Genomic DNA, 20095 nt, shown 5'->3' with positions numbered 1-20095 from the left:
GTATCGACACCCCCTTCACCACAGAAAGAGGCGCATACTTTACCATTTTTCTTTTTTGTTCTCTTTGTAGGTGGCTGTGTATTATTTTAATTCTTCTCTACCTATTGTTGACATTTTGTAAATGTGTTTTTATTATATTAACCAAGTAGAATAGAACTTACTAAAATTATTAAAACACAGCACTTGCATACTGCGAATAACATCGTATGCATGGACATTTTGGAGGTCTTGTTTTGAAATTTTAAATGTAGATTCGTTTTTTAAAAAATTAGCGTCCTTGCGAGAGCTCTGAAGGGGTACCATCAGTACCTAAAACAGGGCGGGGAAGTGGTGGGCCTCCTCCAAAAATGTACATTAACTTTTGATGTGAGCTTTGCGTGTGTACTAACCATAACACAATAGATAATGTTATATATCATCTAATGCTTTGGAGTAATCTTATAAGATAATGAAGATAAGGGTCTGTCCTTGCCGGAATTCACACCATGCTCTACTAAGTCTCTATACTCTTGGAAGAAATAATTTATTGCCAAATGAAATTATTTTTTCCTAAGGTATAGAGACTTAGTAAAACATGTTACGAATTCTGGCATCTGACCAAATTTTCCATATGTTTTCCTTCCGACTTCACCATTGACACGGAGGCACAATTTCAAAAAATCAAAGTCTCCATTCTGCTGATCCAGGTGATCACAAAGACATTGGATAAACCACGTCCCAATAAATGGATCCCGATACGACGCAAAATTAGGGACTGTGGAAAAATGAACAAACATGTCAGACTTATCAGGAGATGTTGAACTTGCAGATGGTGGTGGTAGGGGTCCATCATGCTGCGGCGGGTTGTGTTTGTACAAGGACAGTTTGTCTTCTCCCTGGCAGGCTTGAATGAATATAATCTTAGGTTTCCCGGCCAGCTCTGGAGCTTCTGAGACGTAAAGCATTTTCTCAATACTTTCGATGTTGATTCCAACTCCATCCGCAGCAAAGACAGATCCCTTGGTCCCGTGAGTCAGGAAGCAGAGTGCGAACACGCTGTGCTCTGGCGACACCATCGTGCTTGCGGCCAGTCTTATCTTCAGAAGTGTATCATTGTAGTTAAGATTTGTAAATACCACAACTTTAAAGCCGAGAGATTCCCACGATTTGGTCAGACGTTTGACATCTTCGTCTGAGCCAAGGCGTTCCCCCAGATCGGCAATAAGCTCAGGATTTTTCTCATTTTTAAACACAACTTGATTGATTATAACAAACAGACCGATAGGAGTTGAATTTTTGATTATATAACGCTCATCATTCACATGTTTGTCATCTAGGAAAGTTCTTGGTTGCAAACTACTGGCATTACTAGTTGAAGCTTCCATACTATTTTGTTGTAATAAATGTTTTTGTAATTGATAATTTGCATGTTGAGAATTATCCTGTATTATTTTCTGTTTTGTAATAGCTGGATTTGTAGTAAAGAGATGTTCTATGTTGGGAATACTTGAATGAGAAAGGGTCACTTGTGGTTTAGTATCATTTGGCGACTTATTTAGGAATACTTCCATGTTTAATAAATCCTCACAATATTCACTGAAATCCAATGACTTCAATATCGCCACAAATTTCTGAACAAATGAAGCTTCAACGCTATCCAATCTGGTACTGTGATTGTATTGAATATTGAAAGCACCCAATTGGATGTATCGGTGTCTAAATAACTTTAGGAGGAAATATTCAAGGTATTCCAAATCCAGCATTTCTAATTTAATGCTCGGGCAGTCCCTCAACACCGCGGAAACAACACTTTTAGTATCTTTAGTGTCCAAAGATTCACAAACAGAGTACAGAACTTTCTTCATAGGGTGGATGAACAGCGAAGTCTGCAAGCAGTATGGCAAGAAATGTTTGATGAGCAAATCTAGATCGAGGTCCAACTTTTTAAGATTGCTAAAAGATTTCAGTATCAGAAGGCCTTCTACCAGTTTCTCTTTCCAAAATGGACCACTTCTTAAAGCCCAATCGTGCAGTAAATTCATCTGAAGTAATTGGCAAGATGTGTTTTGTTTGCTGGCTTTGAAGGTCAGGAATAATCTCTCTTGGGCAACTGGCACATCATCATACAGCAGGAAAACCAAAGCTATCTTCTCTTCCAACAGTAAATCATTCTCCAAGTGCTGCAGCACGTCGATATTGAATCTTGGATTTGGAAATAAGCAGCTGGATGAGTTTAATTCCATTTTGCTGACTCAAATTTATATTTATTTATGTATTCGGCGGATTACTACCGAAATTTTAAACGGTTAATCACGTTGACACAAGTATAAAATATCCCACTGACATTAACGTAGAACATGAAAACATTTAGTTAAAATTTAAATTGGTCTTTAACACTTTTCAACAAGTTTTCGAAGAATAATAAAATTATTTGAAAGAAGCATGCGAGAAGTTTCTGAAATTATGACAGATGTCACCAAAGACAAATCGCGAGCACACATTGTCAATGAGTTAATTCAAATAGAATCATAATCACAATCGCAGTTCGAGAAATTGTCAAATAGACAAAGCAATTAAAAATTCTAAGTTATCAATTTTCTGTGCCAAAGGGCTAGAAATTTTTAATGTTCGTCTGGCCAAAGATTTTTACATTTCTCCATCAGGGCATCATTTTTATTAGGTCATGTTCACAAAATAATATTTTTTGGCATGTGTGGATAATATGTGAACTTTCGACGGGACTACTCATGTAATTTTTTTAAAGTCAAAATTATAAAAACACATTTTTCATTGACAGTCCCTGTAGTTATGTGGCGTGGGCGTGAAATACTTAAATCCGCGGATCTGAAAATTTGCGGACGAGATAGAGATGCGCAGAAGACTTCTCTCTGAATTATTGTTGTGTTATGGGTTGGGTTTTGTAAAACTCGGGAAGTCCGGAATAAAATGACATTAGACATTAGTAGTGTCAAAAGGTCTAAAGTCTAAGGTCATCGCACTCACCATCTCGATGACATTTACACGAGACCAGAGATGCGAATTCGATAATAAAAAGATAACGATGCTGTAATCTAAAACATTTTTAGTTTCCATTTCAAATTCGGTTTTTGCAAATTTAATTTATTACCAACAAAATCTGAGAATATTTATTTTTGGGGGTGAAATAACTATTTTTATAATACATTGCGCAGTGAAATGAATTATATTATTCTAATTTATTGAAAAATTAGACAAAAAAATCTTTGTTAAATACGGTTTTAGAGTTTTTAAAGGGAAATTTCAAAGTTTTATTCACCTGCATATTAGTAGATTTAGACACTTATTTTAATAGACAAACGTATTATAAACTTTACTGCCACCTCATTTTTTTGTCATTTCATATAAAAATAATTAATTAAAAATTCACAAAGTTTCATAAATTTTTTCTCAAATTGCGGTAAGAACCATTGTTTTCATAGAAGTGTACATTTTAATTATTCTGTAGTTAACTGCTATTTTTGAAGGTAAAGCTTGGTATTTTTTCTTTCTAACACTGTTTAATTCATATTTCTAATGTGTTTCTAACTACGGCGTTGATTTATGACTACGACTGTAAAGGAAACAACGGTTTCTATGCGACCTTATGAGCTGTTCCCAAAAGCAAACAAATTGACTCTATGGATAATAGCTGTTCAATAAACGGAACAAATTAGCTGGAGTAGTTAAAAAGCACTTAAATAAGATTACTTCTCTAAAATTCAAATTTAGATATCTATACCAGAGACGCTCCCAAATGCATGGTCGTCTTTTATTAGAGCAATTCTGAGACAATCAACCACTCTGTAGATTATATTTGAACATACTTACCTAACAGGCTATATTGGAAATCACTGGAAACATGTTTTGTTTGCATGTAAATAAATTCATAGCATCCAGTGGGTTTGTGGGGTTGAAAAATGAGGAGCCACAATTTTAAGTATTATGTACATATTAAACCTACATAACTCGTTATCGCAAGATCGAATCAATGCGGCGATCAAACTATTACCTTTTGAGGCGCGCTCAAACTCAAAACTAGTTGTTATCAAAAAAAAAACATAAAACGCAACATTAAGATGTCATATTTTATTATGTATTAAAATCACAATTATTTATTACAAACAAATACATACCAATACTATGATAAATTATAATAAACATGGCACAAATATTCATTAAATTTTAATAATAATGAATAACATATTAACATATCATTTTAAACATACCTACTATAAAAAAACGTATAAAACGAAGTCAAAAAAACATCTTAACTATAAAATTACAAACAATATTCATCAACAACTTTTGCTTTCCATATGAATGTTCAAAGTCACATTATTATTATGTGTAGTGACCTTATTCCAGTTTTGTTAGGATTAAATTGATTTCATTATCACATTTGTAATACGTGCAAAAATATATTGCAAACTATGAAATCATAGTTCAAATTACTAAATTTCCTGATGGCCAATGTAAAACAACCATTACATATATATGACAAGTGCAATTTTAAAGAATTCTTCATTTTTAATATGCAAAAACATAACGACCCAAAGTAAAACGATCAGTGTTCAAATTTGTAGTTTTGTAGTAGAATATTTACGTAAATTTGCAAGTTTAATTGAAGAGCAATTGATATTTGGGGGAATTATGGGTATTTTGATTAAGCGTAGTGACAAGCGTCATTGACCGTCTCCGGGGAGCTTTACACGTGAAAAATCACTGGATGAATTTTAAAAATCGTTTTCTAAAGTGAGACATATTACGCACATTTCAAATTTGTAGTTTTGCAGTAGAGCTGTTTAAAGTTGCATTTCTGCCTTTTGATCAAGAACTATAGTGTTTAATAGGAGAAATATATTAACAACAGTAACAATGGAGAAACGTAACTTTAAACAGCTCTGCTGCAAAACTATAAATTCACACAATCGACATTGTTCTTCGTGACCGTTGATATATTCGAAAAGAAATTGGAATGGAAATATCATAAAAAATATTTTTTAAATTTGGCTTTTGAGATGTTGGCTCTGGTAAACGAGCAACTTTTGTATTTCCGTCAAGATTGCACAAGATTGTCGTGCATTGCCTATTCTTACCGATATATTCTGCAGTCATAAGCAAAAAGGCAGCTGGTAATTTTTAATGGTCACATTCTGATGTGGTTTTTATTATAATAGGTCAATAAACATAAGAGGTCTTATTACAATTGAAAATTTCAGCTTCCTTTTTGCTTAAGATGGAAATATTGCCCTATCTTGGCAGTGAGTTTGCTCGACTATGGATATTATAAAAATATTGCTGGGCCAAATCTATTCCCTTGTCGCTTTGTTACATATGTGCGTCTTTGATCGCCATCTACGCGCTACCAAAACTGTCATAATTTCGAATGTGATTAATATTAATAATTAATTTGGTGATTTTTAGTTAAGTTTATTCAAATTTGGTGGAGTTATTTCAGGAGATCGTTTTTTGGTGATTTGAATTTGTCTTATCCATTACGGAAATCTTGACGAGACACGACAATATTGACGGCCAGCATCTTGCCCTGCAAGATTATTGACAGTAAAGACAATTTGTTGTAAGGCAATAAGGAATAATAGGCAATTTATTTGCTCGTTTACTTACACCTAAGTTACTAAGGCTGGAGTGTTTCACAGAAATTCAAATGTAACTTTGTCATCAAATGGCCAAAAAGCGCCATTGGGTTTTTTTTTTAACATTATTTTGAAAGGTTTCCTTTAAATTCTGATTCTAGATCAGTTTCAGCTTGTGATCAGCTGACAAGCATAACAACATGACAGTTGGACTTTTGTGCTCATCACAATCATCAAAAGCTATAACAGACCTAAAATCGGTAAAATGTAAAAAAAAAAAAAATTGGCACTGATTGGACATTTGATGACAATGTTACATGAATGAATTTCTGTGAAACACCCCAACCTAAAAGTCATTGGAGATAAGTTTTAATAACTTGCTTGGCTAAAACATGAATATAATATGTCAAAAATTATTCCCATCTTTCATAATAATATTATTATTACATTATTTTATAATAATATTCAGTCAGTGCAAATAAATACAATAATATCATTGTTTCGAAATATTACTAGATAAGTAATAAAAATTATATAAAATTAAAAACCAAAATATAAAAATACACAACTACCGTCATGAAATATACCTAAAGTATAAAACTACCTAACAAAGTGATGAAATAATGATATTGTAATATTGATTTTATAAAAAAGGCCATCCCCATTAGCTTACGGGTTTAGTGTTCACAAATGTTCGTAGGGTTACCAGGCTCTTAATAGAATAGTCAGCAGTCTTCATCGAATGCTTTGTTTGAAGATGCTCTTGGCCGCAGTGACTTCTGTGGGTTTCTTGCTCTTGGAAGCGTCAGGGACAAAGCACTTCCATAACCTGGGAAACAACACCAACATTGGTTAACAATTTAAAAAAATAATACAGTTCTCTCACTAAACCGTCACCTCAAAAATGTACAGGTGCATACAAAATATGCTTAAAATGAAAACAGGTACTTTGTAAAAAGAAATAAACACTGCTATCTATCTATTTTTTTGTATCTGTTGGCTAAGTTAAGGTATCATGTTTACTCTTACGAGAATACTCTATTTTGAAAATTTATTCAAACAAAAACCGTGGCAGAAAGAAACAAACAGAAACATATGCGACAGTTACTACCTAAAATAACAATGAACCCTGGTGACGGTAAAGTGGTCAGCGAGAGTAAGCTAGTGAGAGATATAGTAATCGAGTGTGTAGAAGTAAGATAAACCAACTCGTCGCACGTCGGTACAAAAGTTTGCGCTCAAATCAAGGCAAGTGGCGGACTACTAAATTTTATTATTAGTACTAGCTGTCCCCGCCACGCATTGCTCTCTGTGTAGATTGAGAAACAATAGAGCGTGAAGCTTTTAAGTCCAACAGATGGTGCTGTTTTAAAAAAAAAAACATGTTTTTACCTGTCACAGGTGACATCTATATAATTTAGGTATATAAAAAAACACACGCTTATTCGAATGCAACGTTGTGTCAAAATTTCAAAGCAACCAGTGAATAACTTTCAGAGATTTAAGATTTTTAACAAATTAACATTTACATATTTATACAAATAGATTTATTGAGCAGGCAGCATTCTGTTGATGCGCTCAAATCTGATTTCACAATAAGTTTAACAGTAATTGGGATGATTTAAATTAAAAAAAATAAGTTCATTTGTCTTTTTTCTAAATAAGAATCCAATCGAGCTTTAATTTGGTTTATATTAGTAGAATCGATGACATGTTGTGGAAGTTTGTTCCATACATCCATTACTCTATTTGCAAGGAAGTGTTTCCTAGGTTTGGTTGCAAAAGGTGTTTGGTTAATTTTTATTGAGTATCCACGGAGATTTATATGTTTGTTGGTGGTGAAGATTTCTTGGATATAATAATGTTCAGATAAAATTTTGAAAGTCTCAATCTAGTCACCCCTTTATCTTCTTTCTTTTAACATTGATAATCTTAGTTCCTTGAGTCTATCTTCATATTGCAGGTCCTTCAAAGCTCTTGGTATTTTTGTAAATCGACTCTGTACTCTCTCTTATAGATCTACATCATTCGCAAAATATGGACTCCATATTCCAGGAGAGTACATATGTTTTGTATATTTGACATAGGAATATGTACCGGGGAATTATAAAGCTTGATTTTGTGCTTTCAACGGCGTTAAATAATTTCTCGGACCTTCGAGCGGCGAATTACTGAGACAGTTATGTAATTTAGGACAGGGGTGTCAAACTGGATATTCTTAAGGGCCGTTTATAACATTTGGCGTGTGTAAGCGGGCCGGACTCAATATTTAAAAAATAAAACCCATACTTAATTGTTAAAATCTTTATTTAGTTAGGGCCGTCTGTTTCAACAGAATGCTAAATCGTGAGCTAAGTTAAAAATTTAACTGTCAGTTAAAGTAACAATGATGTTAAATCGGACCGCGCGCTGTTTCAAGTGCCTTTATGCAAAAGTAACAGTTACTAGTGTGGCCAGTCTAAAAAGCAGAATATTCCTCGAAATTACGTGGAAAAACGCACGGCATTATTTTTTGGTACGGCCACACCGAAGATTAAATATGATCTCTGGTTAAGTGACTGTCAAATAGTGTCAAAATACAGAAGTTTGTTGTGCGTCATTATAACCTCTTCCGACTTCTTGTTTGTTATTGTGTTCGAATTTTTTATTTCAGAATTTAATTTTTACTTACATGATGAAGATCGATTTATAGTTTTAGGAATAATTTCTTGAGAGTATTGGAGGGGCTAGTTTCCTTTGATTAATAATTCCAACCAAACTTTGTAAAAAAAGTTATATATTTATTACATAGTTTCTTTTCAATTATAATATGTATATTGAAACATTATATACAGGGTTTAATATAATAATAAGTTTTATACCAAAGTTTATGAAAAAAGATATACTTTTATTACATTGTTTTGTTCCTAGAAAAATATTTCTGTGGTATTTAAAAATAAATGACGACCTATTATAATATATACGATATTACACGGAAAAAATATAATTTACTTTCCAGTAGTCGTAATATCTCCCTCAATTTGATCCGTCACAAGCTTTTGCAAGCTCTTTCGACATGCGATACCGTGCCAAAAATTCGGAATCATCCCAAATGACCATATTATTAACACGGGGTCGAAATGTTTTTGGCTTTCACTGTAAAACATTTTGCTTGACGAATTCATCTTCACTACTGTCATCTTCGATAATATTAATTATGATTAATAATCGTTTCGTAACAACACTCAACAGAAGAACCTTACGTATAGAACTGTCAAATATGTCAAAATGGCGGAGTAACTCGAGAATCGCCAATAACTCGCGAGTAACTCTCGGATTTCGGGAAGTTAAAACAAAAGTTAAAAGTGACGTAAAACCAGGAGTTAAATTGATTGAAAAACGCATTTTGGTGAAATTTAACTTTAGCATTTACTTTTACTCTTACTTTTACTATAGCTAGCGTTGAAACAGACGGCCCTTAGATACCTATTTATTATAAATTCAGTAAGTTAAAAAGAAGGGTAACAAGGTAAATTATCTTGAGCCGGACACCTGACTTCTCTTGTTTTTGACAAGTTCATTGATGTCGGGTGTCATATTCGTCGTAGTTACTTTTAGAATCGATTGGAGATTTTCATCCGTAAGCCATGAGCGATGTTTGTTTTTATTTATTTTCATAACGGAAAACATCTGCTCGCATAAATACGTACTAGCAAGCATACACAGGATACGTGCCGCATGATTTCTTATACTTGGATAGTTATTCAAACTCTTGAAATATTGTGTATAAAATGTAGTAACATTAACTTCCTTAAATTTATCCTTTACAATGCTGTCGCATTGGAGATCTATCAATTCTATTTGCAAATGAATTGGTGCCAGTGCAGCATCAAAAGTAAATGGATTGTTGAAAAGTGGGAATTCCATTTTATGCATTTTGCGAAAATCTTCAAAACGACTGTTAAATTCTGTGATCAGATTCAGCAAAAGTTGAGAATACTCATCCAATTTTGTCTGGTTCACTGTGCCAAATGATTTCACGTGAGGGAAATGATCGAGTGTTTGGTTTTTTATGTGAATTTCCCACAGTCTTAATTTTGTTTCGAAGGCTTGTAAATGCGAATACATTTGAGTGACAATCAAGTCTTTACCCTGTAACTTTATATTGAGGTCATTCATGTGTTTTATCATATCTACCAAAAATGCACAATCAAGCCACCAGTCGTTGTCAATAAGGTACATCGGAATACTTTTCGTCCAAATCTTGTAAAAATTGCCTAAACTGCCTGTGATTTAGACCTCTGCTCCTTATAAAATTTACTATTTTAATTACCGGTTGCATGACATGGTCCATTTTTTAATATTTGGATGCGAGTGATTCCTGGTGAATGATGCAGTGAATTCCCACAAATTTTCTGATATTTTCTGTTTTAATTTAGTCACAACACCCGAATGTTTGTCAACCATGGCAGGAGCGCCATCCGTAGTTATGCTGCAAAATTTATTCCAGCCGAGTTCATATTGTACTATTAAATGCTCAATAGCAGAATAAATATCATTTGCTGTAGTGGTGCCTGTCAATGGAACGCACTTCAATAGTTCTTCACATATTTCAAAGTTACTATTAATACCTCGTATAAAGACAGCAAGTTGAGCAGTATCAATAATATCAGTGCTCTCGTCAATAGCCAGCGAAAAGTGTGTAAATTCCTTAATTTTTTCCTTCAGCTAGGAATCCAAATTTTGAGATAAATCACTTATTCTTGAAGCAACAGTGTTTCTTGACAGCGGAATATTTTGAATGGTTGATTTTTGTGATGGGAATGAAACATCAGCCACTTTTAACATACATTCTTTAATAAAATCACCATCAGTGAAAGGTTTTGATCTCTTGGCGATTTCTAATGCAATAATGAAACTGGATTTTAAGGCGTCTTTGCTTTCAGTTTTAGCTTTAGTGAATATCGACTGTTGGCCGTGAAGGTTGGATTTTAAAGATAATAGTTTGTCCATTCTTATCTTTTCAGTGTAACCTTCAAATTTTCCTTTATGATTCGAATCATAATGTCTCTTAAAATTAAACTCCTTACAAACAGCAATTGTTTGATTGCAAATCAAACAAAGTGATTTACCTTTCCATTCCGTGAAAAAATATGCGATTTCCCATTTTGTCTGAAAAACTCTGCACTCACTATCAACTTTACGTTTTTGCGACATTATGCCACGTACCAATATTAGAACTTGAATGAACAACAAACTATGAGTACGTAAGTAATATATACAATCGACGGGACCGCTCGATGCTAGGCTTAAATCTGACTGCGCCGGCGACCGGCAACTGCGACCCTAGTGGTGCATGGTCGGGGGGGAGGGGGCTTCGTGAGTACGAGTCGTGCACCAGACCAGCGCCACTAGCCGGCGTAAGAGAAAAGGTTACGCTCACGCTCGGTGCACGGCGCACCGCGTCCGATGCGCGCGTCTCTTGAAATTACTCTGTAAATCAATCGCTTGCAATTTTAAACACGCGTAGGCATCGACTGTCCTCTGAATATCTAAAATCTACAATGAAAGAGTGCGGTTCTGTCCTCCGCGACATAATATTGTCACGTGGTAGCGAGCCGTAATGATGGGACCTGAGTGCCGCATACGGCTCGCGGGCCGTATTGATAGGGTCCGAGGGCCGCATGCGGCCCGCGGGCCGTATCTTTGACACCCCTGATTTAGGATGTAATAAATGATTGCCTTTATATATGAGTTTTTATTCAAGCATGATGGATGGACCAATACCCAAACTGCCATATTACAAAATTAATAACTTCTTGATGAACCAAAAGGTGCGCAGAACATGTCGTTTACCATGCGCAGAAAGGTGACAAGTTGGTGACTTGCTACATCACACTCACTGCCCGCAACTTGCTTTATTCCGGACAGCACTAGAGAACGGTCTGTTGTTTTGGGTACAACTATAAGAGTGTGCATAAATGAAAGGGTGCAACTGCAAGGTTGTCGTTGCATCATCTGAAAGATGGATTTATTGTTTACCTGAGGGTCTCATCTGCACCGGCGCTGAGTACGGTAGTCCCGTCAGGCGACATGGCGAGGTGCAGCACCCTGGCGGTGTGCCCTGTTAGCTCCGCCACCCTCGTCATGAGCGGGTACTTCCAGATAATGAGCTGGTTGTTGGCATAACCGTGACCCGAGATCAGCTCCTTGTAGGTCTGGGACCAGAGGATGGAGCACACCTGAGGAGGATGCTATATTGTTAGTTCAAGAAAGATACATACACACGGCAAGAGTCTTTGTGGTAACCGTAAGGTTGCTTTATATTTCAATAAAATGAAGGTATAAACTGAATGTTGTGTCTGTTACCTGCGACTTGGCATCCACCGTGTTGATGTTGGTGCCATTGTTCACGTTCCAGATGCGGATGGAGCGGTCTGCCGTGCCACCGCCTGAAGCCAGAATGCCAGCACTCCACGGACACCACGCTAGCCCCTTCACGGCGGCCATGTGCTGACTAAAAAATAAAACATTAATTTATTTATTTAATTTAAACGCCCATAGAGCTTTTACATACAATGCAATTTTTTTTTAAAATACAATAAAAATAAACAGTTTACATAATATATAAGAATATACAGATTACATAAAATATAAGATTTAACAATGCATAGGTTAACAAAATATAGGTAACATGAAACATGAGAGTTTACGAAACGTAGGTAACATGAAATTTAAGTAAGTGAAATAAAAATAGATAATCTGCCAATATCTTCCAAATCAATTGAATAAAAAAAAGTGTGAAATTGTCGTTGACATTAGTCTATAAACTACATATATAACTTAATTAACAATCTCTATTACGCTAGATTAGGATAAGAATCAACAAAAGGTCTAATAGAAAAATATTTATATCAGTTTAAATTTTGACACTGATTGGCAGCGGTAAACATCGATTGAACCATACTTATTACCAAGTCTGTGCAATCTTTGAATAGGCAAGTTTACGAAATAATTGTTAGCAGATTTTGGAACATTATACAAGGCGTTCAGTCGAGTGTCCCGTCTAGGTACTCGCAATGAAATAACGCTTGTTAAATCAATGTTAACAATTAGTCCAGTCTATCTTTAAGCCATCAAATGTGTTGTAGGCCAGATGCAAAAAATCTACGTAACTACTTTCAATTAATTGTACACTAGTGCTCCCAGTGTTAATAGCATCCACCCTGAATGCATCTATCAAATACAATGGCAAATGTATGAAGGCTTACTTGAAGGAATAGATGGGCGTCGGTTGGGAGTGATGTTCACCAGAAGCTGGTGCCCAGATGTTGAGGAGGTTATCGTTGCCACCGGACGCCAGGTACTTGCCATCAGGAGACCACTTTAGACCGCACACCTTGAAAGAAGAAACAAGATTAATTCAGTGCTTTACAACATTATAAAGCCTCTAAAAATGCAGGCAAATCAAACTTAAATTAATAATGTAATATGTATGTGTGGCAAACCCATCGCTCAGGGAGTGGAAACACGAGCTGCAATCGCAAGCTAAGGTATGAGCTACCATGCCCAGGCTGAGCGACACCAAGGAACAGTACCTCCGAGATACAGGGTTGCATCTCGGAGTATTTAGACCTAATTTAGACTTCTGGAGTGGACCTTTTAATTCCCTAGATTCTCATGGGATGAAAATTGGACAGTAAAAAATTTGATCTTCTCTCATGGGCCTTAGGGAACCAAGGAGGAGTGGAGAGGAGCGATAAGGCCACCTCCGTAAACTCTTCTATTGTGGGGGCCTACAGGGAACCAAGGGGGAGTGAACTCTTCCGTCGTGGGGCCTTCAGGGTATCAAGGGAGAGGGGAGAGGAGAGATGAAACCTGGGAAGACGCATTGTGGAACCAGAGGACATAGCATAATTTCCAATGACAACCCTGGTGAACTTTATAAAAGGGATCAGGTTACCGTTAAAGGAATGAGGTAAAATCGGAGATAGCACAAGGTTTATTGCCTAAGTGCTCATGGAAACTATATTTAAACCATCTCCGTTCTATAATAAAATAAACAGGGAAGAAACACAAAAGCTGGCAAATCATTCACACCGGAGGCTAAGCATAACTATGTAGTGGTTAAAACAGTCACAAACAAAACGCCCACAAGACACTTTTATCGGTATCTCTTCAGTGAGAATAGCCCTTGGATATTTTTTTGCCACACCTCTAATCCTGCCGTTTCCAATCATTCCCTTTTGTCAAAAGCTGCACTTTTGGTCACAACACCATCCAGCCACCTAAACTACTACCCGTGGATCTATCCTACTGACTTTCTCTAGAGTTTGATCAGAATTAACTATCTACGGGTCCAAAGGGATGATACACAGACAGATTTCTTCAGACTGATTCGTGGATGGTTCCAAAACTCAACTATCGTGGAGAGCATTAATGTTCCCAATCTCCGCCACCGACAGCATAGACTGTTTTATGGTCATGCCAGTGGTGAGACCTATCTTGTTGTTAAATAGAATCATTTCAGATATTGATATATTTAACTAACTATCAATGAAGCAGAGTTTAAACGGCAAACTTTGTTGCTGGTCATTTCAAATCTGCTTTCATATTTTTTTATTTATTTTCCTAATATACTAACTCATCAATATTACATATAAAAACTAATTAAAATTGTATTTCGTAATGTTTTTAAAATGATCGAATTGACTTGAAAACTTAAGGTATCCCTACATTCTTTCCTGTTGCAGGCTTACTAAATAGGAGCCTCTTTGGTATTCAGCTTTCTTCCATTCACGCTACTTGTCCTGTCCAACACGGCCATTCCAGTTATATAAACTTTGTTATTGAGGCGCTTCAAACAGAGGTACACTATTAGTAAAGTCCATTAGCATTAGCTACGCGGCTGTCGCAAATGGGCTTCATCGGCAGCTATCCCCGAAGTGATCCTTTAAGTTCCTTAGTGGAACAACTCCAATTGAGTTGTTATTCGATGATAGCTCAGAGGCTGTAAGGTGTCGAAGGTTAACTCAAAGGCTTTTAGATTTCGAATCGCATCGCAATCTTCAGGCCATGAATAGATGGGATAGATTGCGCTAAAAAGGCCAGTGTTGTAAAGGTTTATTGATAGGCTTACCTCTTGAGAGTGACCATTGAGCGTGGAGATGATGTGCTCTCTCTGACGCACGTCGTGGTGTACGATGGTCCCGGTGCGGCTGCCCGAAGAGAGGACGTATGTATTCCACGCCAGCGAGCCCACTCGTCCTTCATGACCCTCCATTATCTGAAAACAACCGAGGCATGTGTTATTGACTAATGCTTTGAAATATTCAGGTAAATTGTTGGCTGCTAAAATCAAACAAATTATTTATTAAACACAATTATTTTACTTTCTTTCAAATAAAGACTAACATTCCTGGGGTGCGAATAACCTGATTATATTAACTCCAAACAGAAGGCCCTGAGGGAAAATATTTCCTTTGAGGATACTGTGGAGAGTTTTTTAAGGAACAAGAGTGTGTCCGGAGAGACGGAGGTATGAATCATCTGTCTGGATAGAGAGAGGTTCAGTTGTAGATCTCTATGGGATAGCAGCACTCACCCTCAGGCGCTTGATGCGTTCCGTGTCCCACAGCTCGGTGGTGCCATTGGTGATGCCCACGGCGAGGTGTGAGCCGCCGCCCTGGATCCAGGCCAACGAGCACACATGCTCTGCCGGGTCCAGGGTCATCAGCTGCTGGATCACGCCTGTGCCGGCATTCCACAGGTACACGGAGCCGCCAAGCGCCACGGCTAGCAGGTTGGAGGCACTCCAGTCCAGGAGGTTCAAGTCTAGAAACAAGTACAGCATTTAGTTGCTTTGGTTTTATCATCTTCCTCTTGTCCTATTCGAGCTGACGACCCATCACTTGCAACAATGCAAAAACTGTAAAAAAAAAAAGGTCAAAGATACTTACAATAGTCGTCGATGATATCAGGAGCATCTAAGATTCTATCAGGAGCTTGGGGGATATAGCGACTGTTGGCTTTTACGGTTGAAGGTGCTTTTGACTAGAAATATAAAGAAAAACAATACTTATTAACCTTCGGCATGCCAAGGTGCAAACCTAAACATTTTAATGGCATTCATGTAATCTTAAATATTATTGCAAATTATTATTCTTATGGCTCAGACTATTCATAAACGAGGATACTACTGACAGTGCTGTTAGCACGCTATGCGAGTTGCATTCGCATTAACTACTCATTTGAATGTTAAATTTGTTCTGGAGGTGGGAAAATTATCATGTTTAAATAACTATAATTTACCGGAATACGTTAGAAAGGATTAAGCAGAGAAGGCGTGGGTTGAGGTTGGAAAGAAAAGTCAATTTTTTGGCAGCGACGAATGCCTTACAATTAACATTTATTTTGTTTTAATGGTGAACACAAAATCTTCTTTTAGATTGTTTATTATGCTTGTAAATATAAAGAAAAACAATATTATTGTTTTTGTCGCTTCACAATCGAGTCACATCGATTTGACATTGAATTAATTCCACGGTAGCACAAAATGATTTAGTATAATTCGAGTAGCGCCGTGTACGGATACTAGCTTTAAAGAGTAGCATAGTCATGTAGCTTGTAAATATCTCTGTATACGAAGGGCCTTACTAATTACATTCTTACACGTCCGTTCGATGTTGTTCGATGTTGGTGTGGTAAAGCCATCCTTGAGCCTGGTTTAAGACTGTTTTAACCAAACCAAGTCAAGTTTTTCATTGTTCTGACCTTACGCACTGCAGAATATTTACACCACGTTTTTTAGTAAGGCTGTCAATGTGTCTTCGTGAAATAACCCACGAGGCAGTCATTGGGCAAATATAATGTTGGAAACAAGTGTGGTATAAATTCAGTGTGCAAGAAATATTATTGTGGCAAGGAATGATCCCTACATATTAAAACAGATCACTTAAAACCAGGTAAACTTAACAACAGTTTACCTGAGAGAAGACGATGCGCAGTGGGTTCTGGTGTCCTTCGGGGGCGGCGGGGGCCTTGCAAGTATACTGCAGCAAGCGCTGGCCCTGTGGCAGGGGGGCGCTCATGTTCTCCGCCAGTGCTCTCTTCATGGCCTCCTGTGCCTCTGTGTTGCCGGGGGAGCCTGATTCCTCATCGTCACCCTCTGTGCGGGCTGCTTGCTTATTTACCTAACAAAGAAACAAAATTAACATTAACAAATAATCAAACCTAACAAATAAAAAGTAGTTTCCACATTTATTACAAAAATATCACGATACCATTAAACTGTTTCACCGCACGGGTAGGCTGAAAGGATCGACTGCCACACAACTCTGTCTTAGCAAGCTCTTCTTGTACACATTCATAAACCGTCTCATATAATATACTCTTTTTTCAGACTGTTGATTTGATCTATTTAGTCGAGTCATGTCTTCCTCTGGCGTAGCTGACTTCTTCTAAGATTTACTTTCAAGTCATGTATTCTCTTTACACTCCTTTCTTCATTCATCAGCTTCGCATATGTTCACACCACCTCAACTTCCCTTTCTGAGTCTTATTCATTATGCTTACACCAGTCTCATATTTTTTTGTTACCTTTGTATCATGGTCAATGGTCGTATATTTTTTATCACACATACACCTCAGAGAGGGCCTTTTCGTGAAAAGGAATTAATGAACCTGAGTCTTGAAGAGATCCATGTAGGAAGGAGGAAAGACAGAGGCCAGCGGAAAGGTAAAGGAGAAACTCACCATATAATGGCACAGGTCAAAGTTGGAGTTAGATCTGGATGGAATAAATCTGTCAGCAGCTGCTCCTCCACTGTTGGGGGTCTTGGATCCCTTACGAGGGGTCGGTGTCGATGCGCTTCGGCCTGAAAACAAATGCAACTCGTAAAAATAAAACAATGGATACTGGATAAAACTGACTGGAGGATAATGTGTCATGAAACAATGACAATTTCTTAACTAACATCCGCAGCGGTAGGCAATGAAGATGAATCGCCGCACACTCTTTCTTGGCACCTACTCCTTGCTTCATTCAAATTCACAATTCATTTTCACACACACTATTCTGTTATTCTGACTTTTGTCATAAACCGACTGAAGTATTCCATTCACTTTATTGTGCCATGTACCATTTACTTTTATCATTATATACATTTATGTCCAAACTACCAAAGCACCCTTTTCTTAATCTTATTTTCTACGCTTACATCAGGTATGCATTCTTTCCGGATTTCCACATTTTTAATAAGGCGGAACATGGATTTACCACACATGTACACCCAAAAGCATTCGGTTTACAAGGCATAAACTATGTTTTAAAACAACAACCTAAACAAACAACAACAAAAATCTATTGCAATAAGTTGTGAAAATCTTAAAGCCATGCCATTCAATCCATACAATCACTGTATTATTTAAAAATCTTATATTTGAAGTGATATTGTGTTATTTAAATCAGCAGCTGCTGTTGTTATTGTCACATCTGCTATAATTACTAACCTGGCGACTTACTCTTAGAAGGGGTCTTCTTTTTCTTGTCAGGGCTTCTTGATTTAACATTTGCCGCACTGGAGTTCATACTCTGGTTAGAAGAAACCGACAGCTTTTGAAACGAAATGTTTGAACTCATGTTCAAAAAACTTGAACTCGAATTCTTCATGTTTGATATGTTATTTTTCGATGGCGGTTTGGAATTTTCTTGAGTCTTTTTTTGCCATCTAGGCAATGGCCCTTTGGTCAAAGGCCCGTCCAAAGAAATAAGGCTATTTATTTCGTTTAAGTAGTTGAACTGCGCCATCAAAAATATTTGTTAAATTATTGTCAGCTTAAATTTTATTAGGCGACCGCTATTCTAATATTAAGTGTCGTATTTCAGGTGAGCTGCTTCTTCTCGGTTATATTTTATTCACAAAATTCTAGAAGTTATAAACTGTTGAAATAGAGTTAACGAATAAATTATTATAATAATCACGTTCAGTGTCAGACGTGTCAGATCAGAAATAATTTTGAATTTAGATTTTTTGACCGTTGGTGTTTACAAATCAGAGGGGCTAGAACATAAATAAACCACCATAAATAAACCACTAACGGCTAGAATCTTAACAAATAAAACGTATTTAAGGTACTTGGTTGTGATTGGTCGGACTAAATGCCGCCGGTAAATCACCGCTCGATTGATCGATCTCAAAAGCGTTTTATAGACATGTTGAGTAAGAGTTATATTATGATTTTGCTGCATTATTAGAAATATACGTTTTTATTTTAATGTTTTGTAGTAGTCGGCGAATGAAATATTGTGAGAACCCCTTAAAAAATGCTGAATTCTTGATTTGGCTAGAGATTTCAGGAGGGAGGAATAATTCTCCACAATATTAAAAAAAATCCATTAGGGAAACCTAGGGTGGTTAACGAATTTCAAAAAATGAAATTTGAGACAATTTAAGAAAAAATATCAATATCTAAATTCAAATACTCGTATTTTATAAGTTCGTTTTAATGGTTAAATTAATTTTCCAAGTTTGAATATTTTTTAGCCCACCAAAACGATTGCAATCCGAGCTGTAAACAGCGGGAAGGTGGGTGACTCATAAATCAACCATGCGGTCAGACGCATAAGTCGGACGATAGTCGGACGCACGTCGGTTACAGTGAGAGTGGTTTATTTATGGTTACAGTTGGCTTGGTACTGTTTGGCATATTGGTAATTGGTAATAACTGGCAAATTGTGCTGAATATGTCATGTTCTTAAAAATCACTATTGTTAGTTACAATTGTTCTTAGTAATAACCGTTCTTATTTATCATAATATGATGAATGTGTATGTGATCAATATGTATGTTTGAAAAATCACGTGATGAAAATGTTTTTTTTTTTGAGTAAAGGTGCTGCCACACGCAAAGCTCACATCAAAAGTTAATGTACAGCGCATCATCTTTTCTACCGACACACGACGCTATCAAATATTTCTTCCTATGGTAGGAGAGGGGGTCAGTTGAATTCGAGAGCGGCCGAGGAACATAATTTCATCTGTCAAAGTTACAACTTTACTTACTGACAGCTTGAGCACGTTTTCGAAATGGATGATACTTGTCGCCTATTGCTGGATCTGTTGGACAGCTCATCCTCAGATGATGATGCCGCCAACTATATAATTATAAATGCTATTTATAAACTTTTTAGATTTTAAACAATCTGCGCGTAAATAGCGCATTTTCACATAACCTGACATAACCTCTCCGTCGAATCAGGAAATTCGCAGTTCGCACGCCGATCGACGAAAGCGACATATAATAAATTATTGTAAAATAAGCTCACGTCGATTTCCAAAAATGTCGAAGGCAAAGGCGGCAAGGACCAACACCAGGGCAGGGAACGAAAAGAGAGCACGAGAGCTGACGAGAGCAAACCAGATTACCCAGTAAAACAATTGAAAACAATCAACAAACGAACAAACTAGAAGCTTCTCTATGTAGGTATCAGGCCGTCCAACTTTATCAAAAAACCGAATGATATTA

The 20095-nt window shown here is 36.6% G+C and overlaps 2 protein-coding genes across 2 annotated transcripts; both read right to left on the bottom strand.

Annotated features, from left to right (window-relative positions):
• Positions 1-410: 410 nt before the first annotated feature.
• Positions 411-2426, bottom strand: LOC149420039 (caspase-8-like). Its single transcript, XM_089637147.1, has one exon. It carries the CDS (start codon positions 2220-2222, stop codon positions 540-542), a length of 1683 nt encoding a protein of 560 aa, XP_089493273.1. The 5' UTR covers positions 2223-2426; the 3' UTR covers positions 411-539.
• A 1803-nt stretch (positions 2427-4229) lies between these two features.
• On the bottom strand, positions 4230-18565 carry fzy (cell division cycle 20 protein fzy). Its single transcript, XM_089637146.1, has 10 exons — positions 18081-18565; positions 17325-17446; positions 16556-16762; positions 15530-15623; positions 15175-15404; positions 14710-14856; positions 12842-12969; positions 11940-12087; positions 11613-11812; positions 4230-6420 (listed from the first exon to the last, which is right to left on the bottom strand). Exons 1-10 carry the CDS (start codon positions 18376-18378, stop codon positions 6327-6329), a joined length of 1668 nt encoding a protein of 555 aa, XP_089493272.1. The 5' UTR covers positions 18379-18565; the 3' UTR covers positions 4230-6326.
• Positions 18566-20095: the final 1530 nt, after the last annotated feature.

The sequence above is a fragment of the Hesperophylax consimilis genome, chromosome 11, assembly GCF_061612785.1.
Source record: "Hesperophylax consimilis isolate HC1 chromosome 11, BYU_Hcon_1.0, whole genome shotgun sequence".
Taxonomy (NCBI): Eukaryota; Metazoa; Arthropoda; class Insecta; order Trichoptera; family Limnephilidae; genus Hesperophylax; species Hesperophylax consimilis.
Note: the sequence above shows the minus strand (reverse complement) of the source record. Positions and strands in the feature narration are given on the sequence as shown.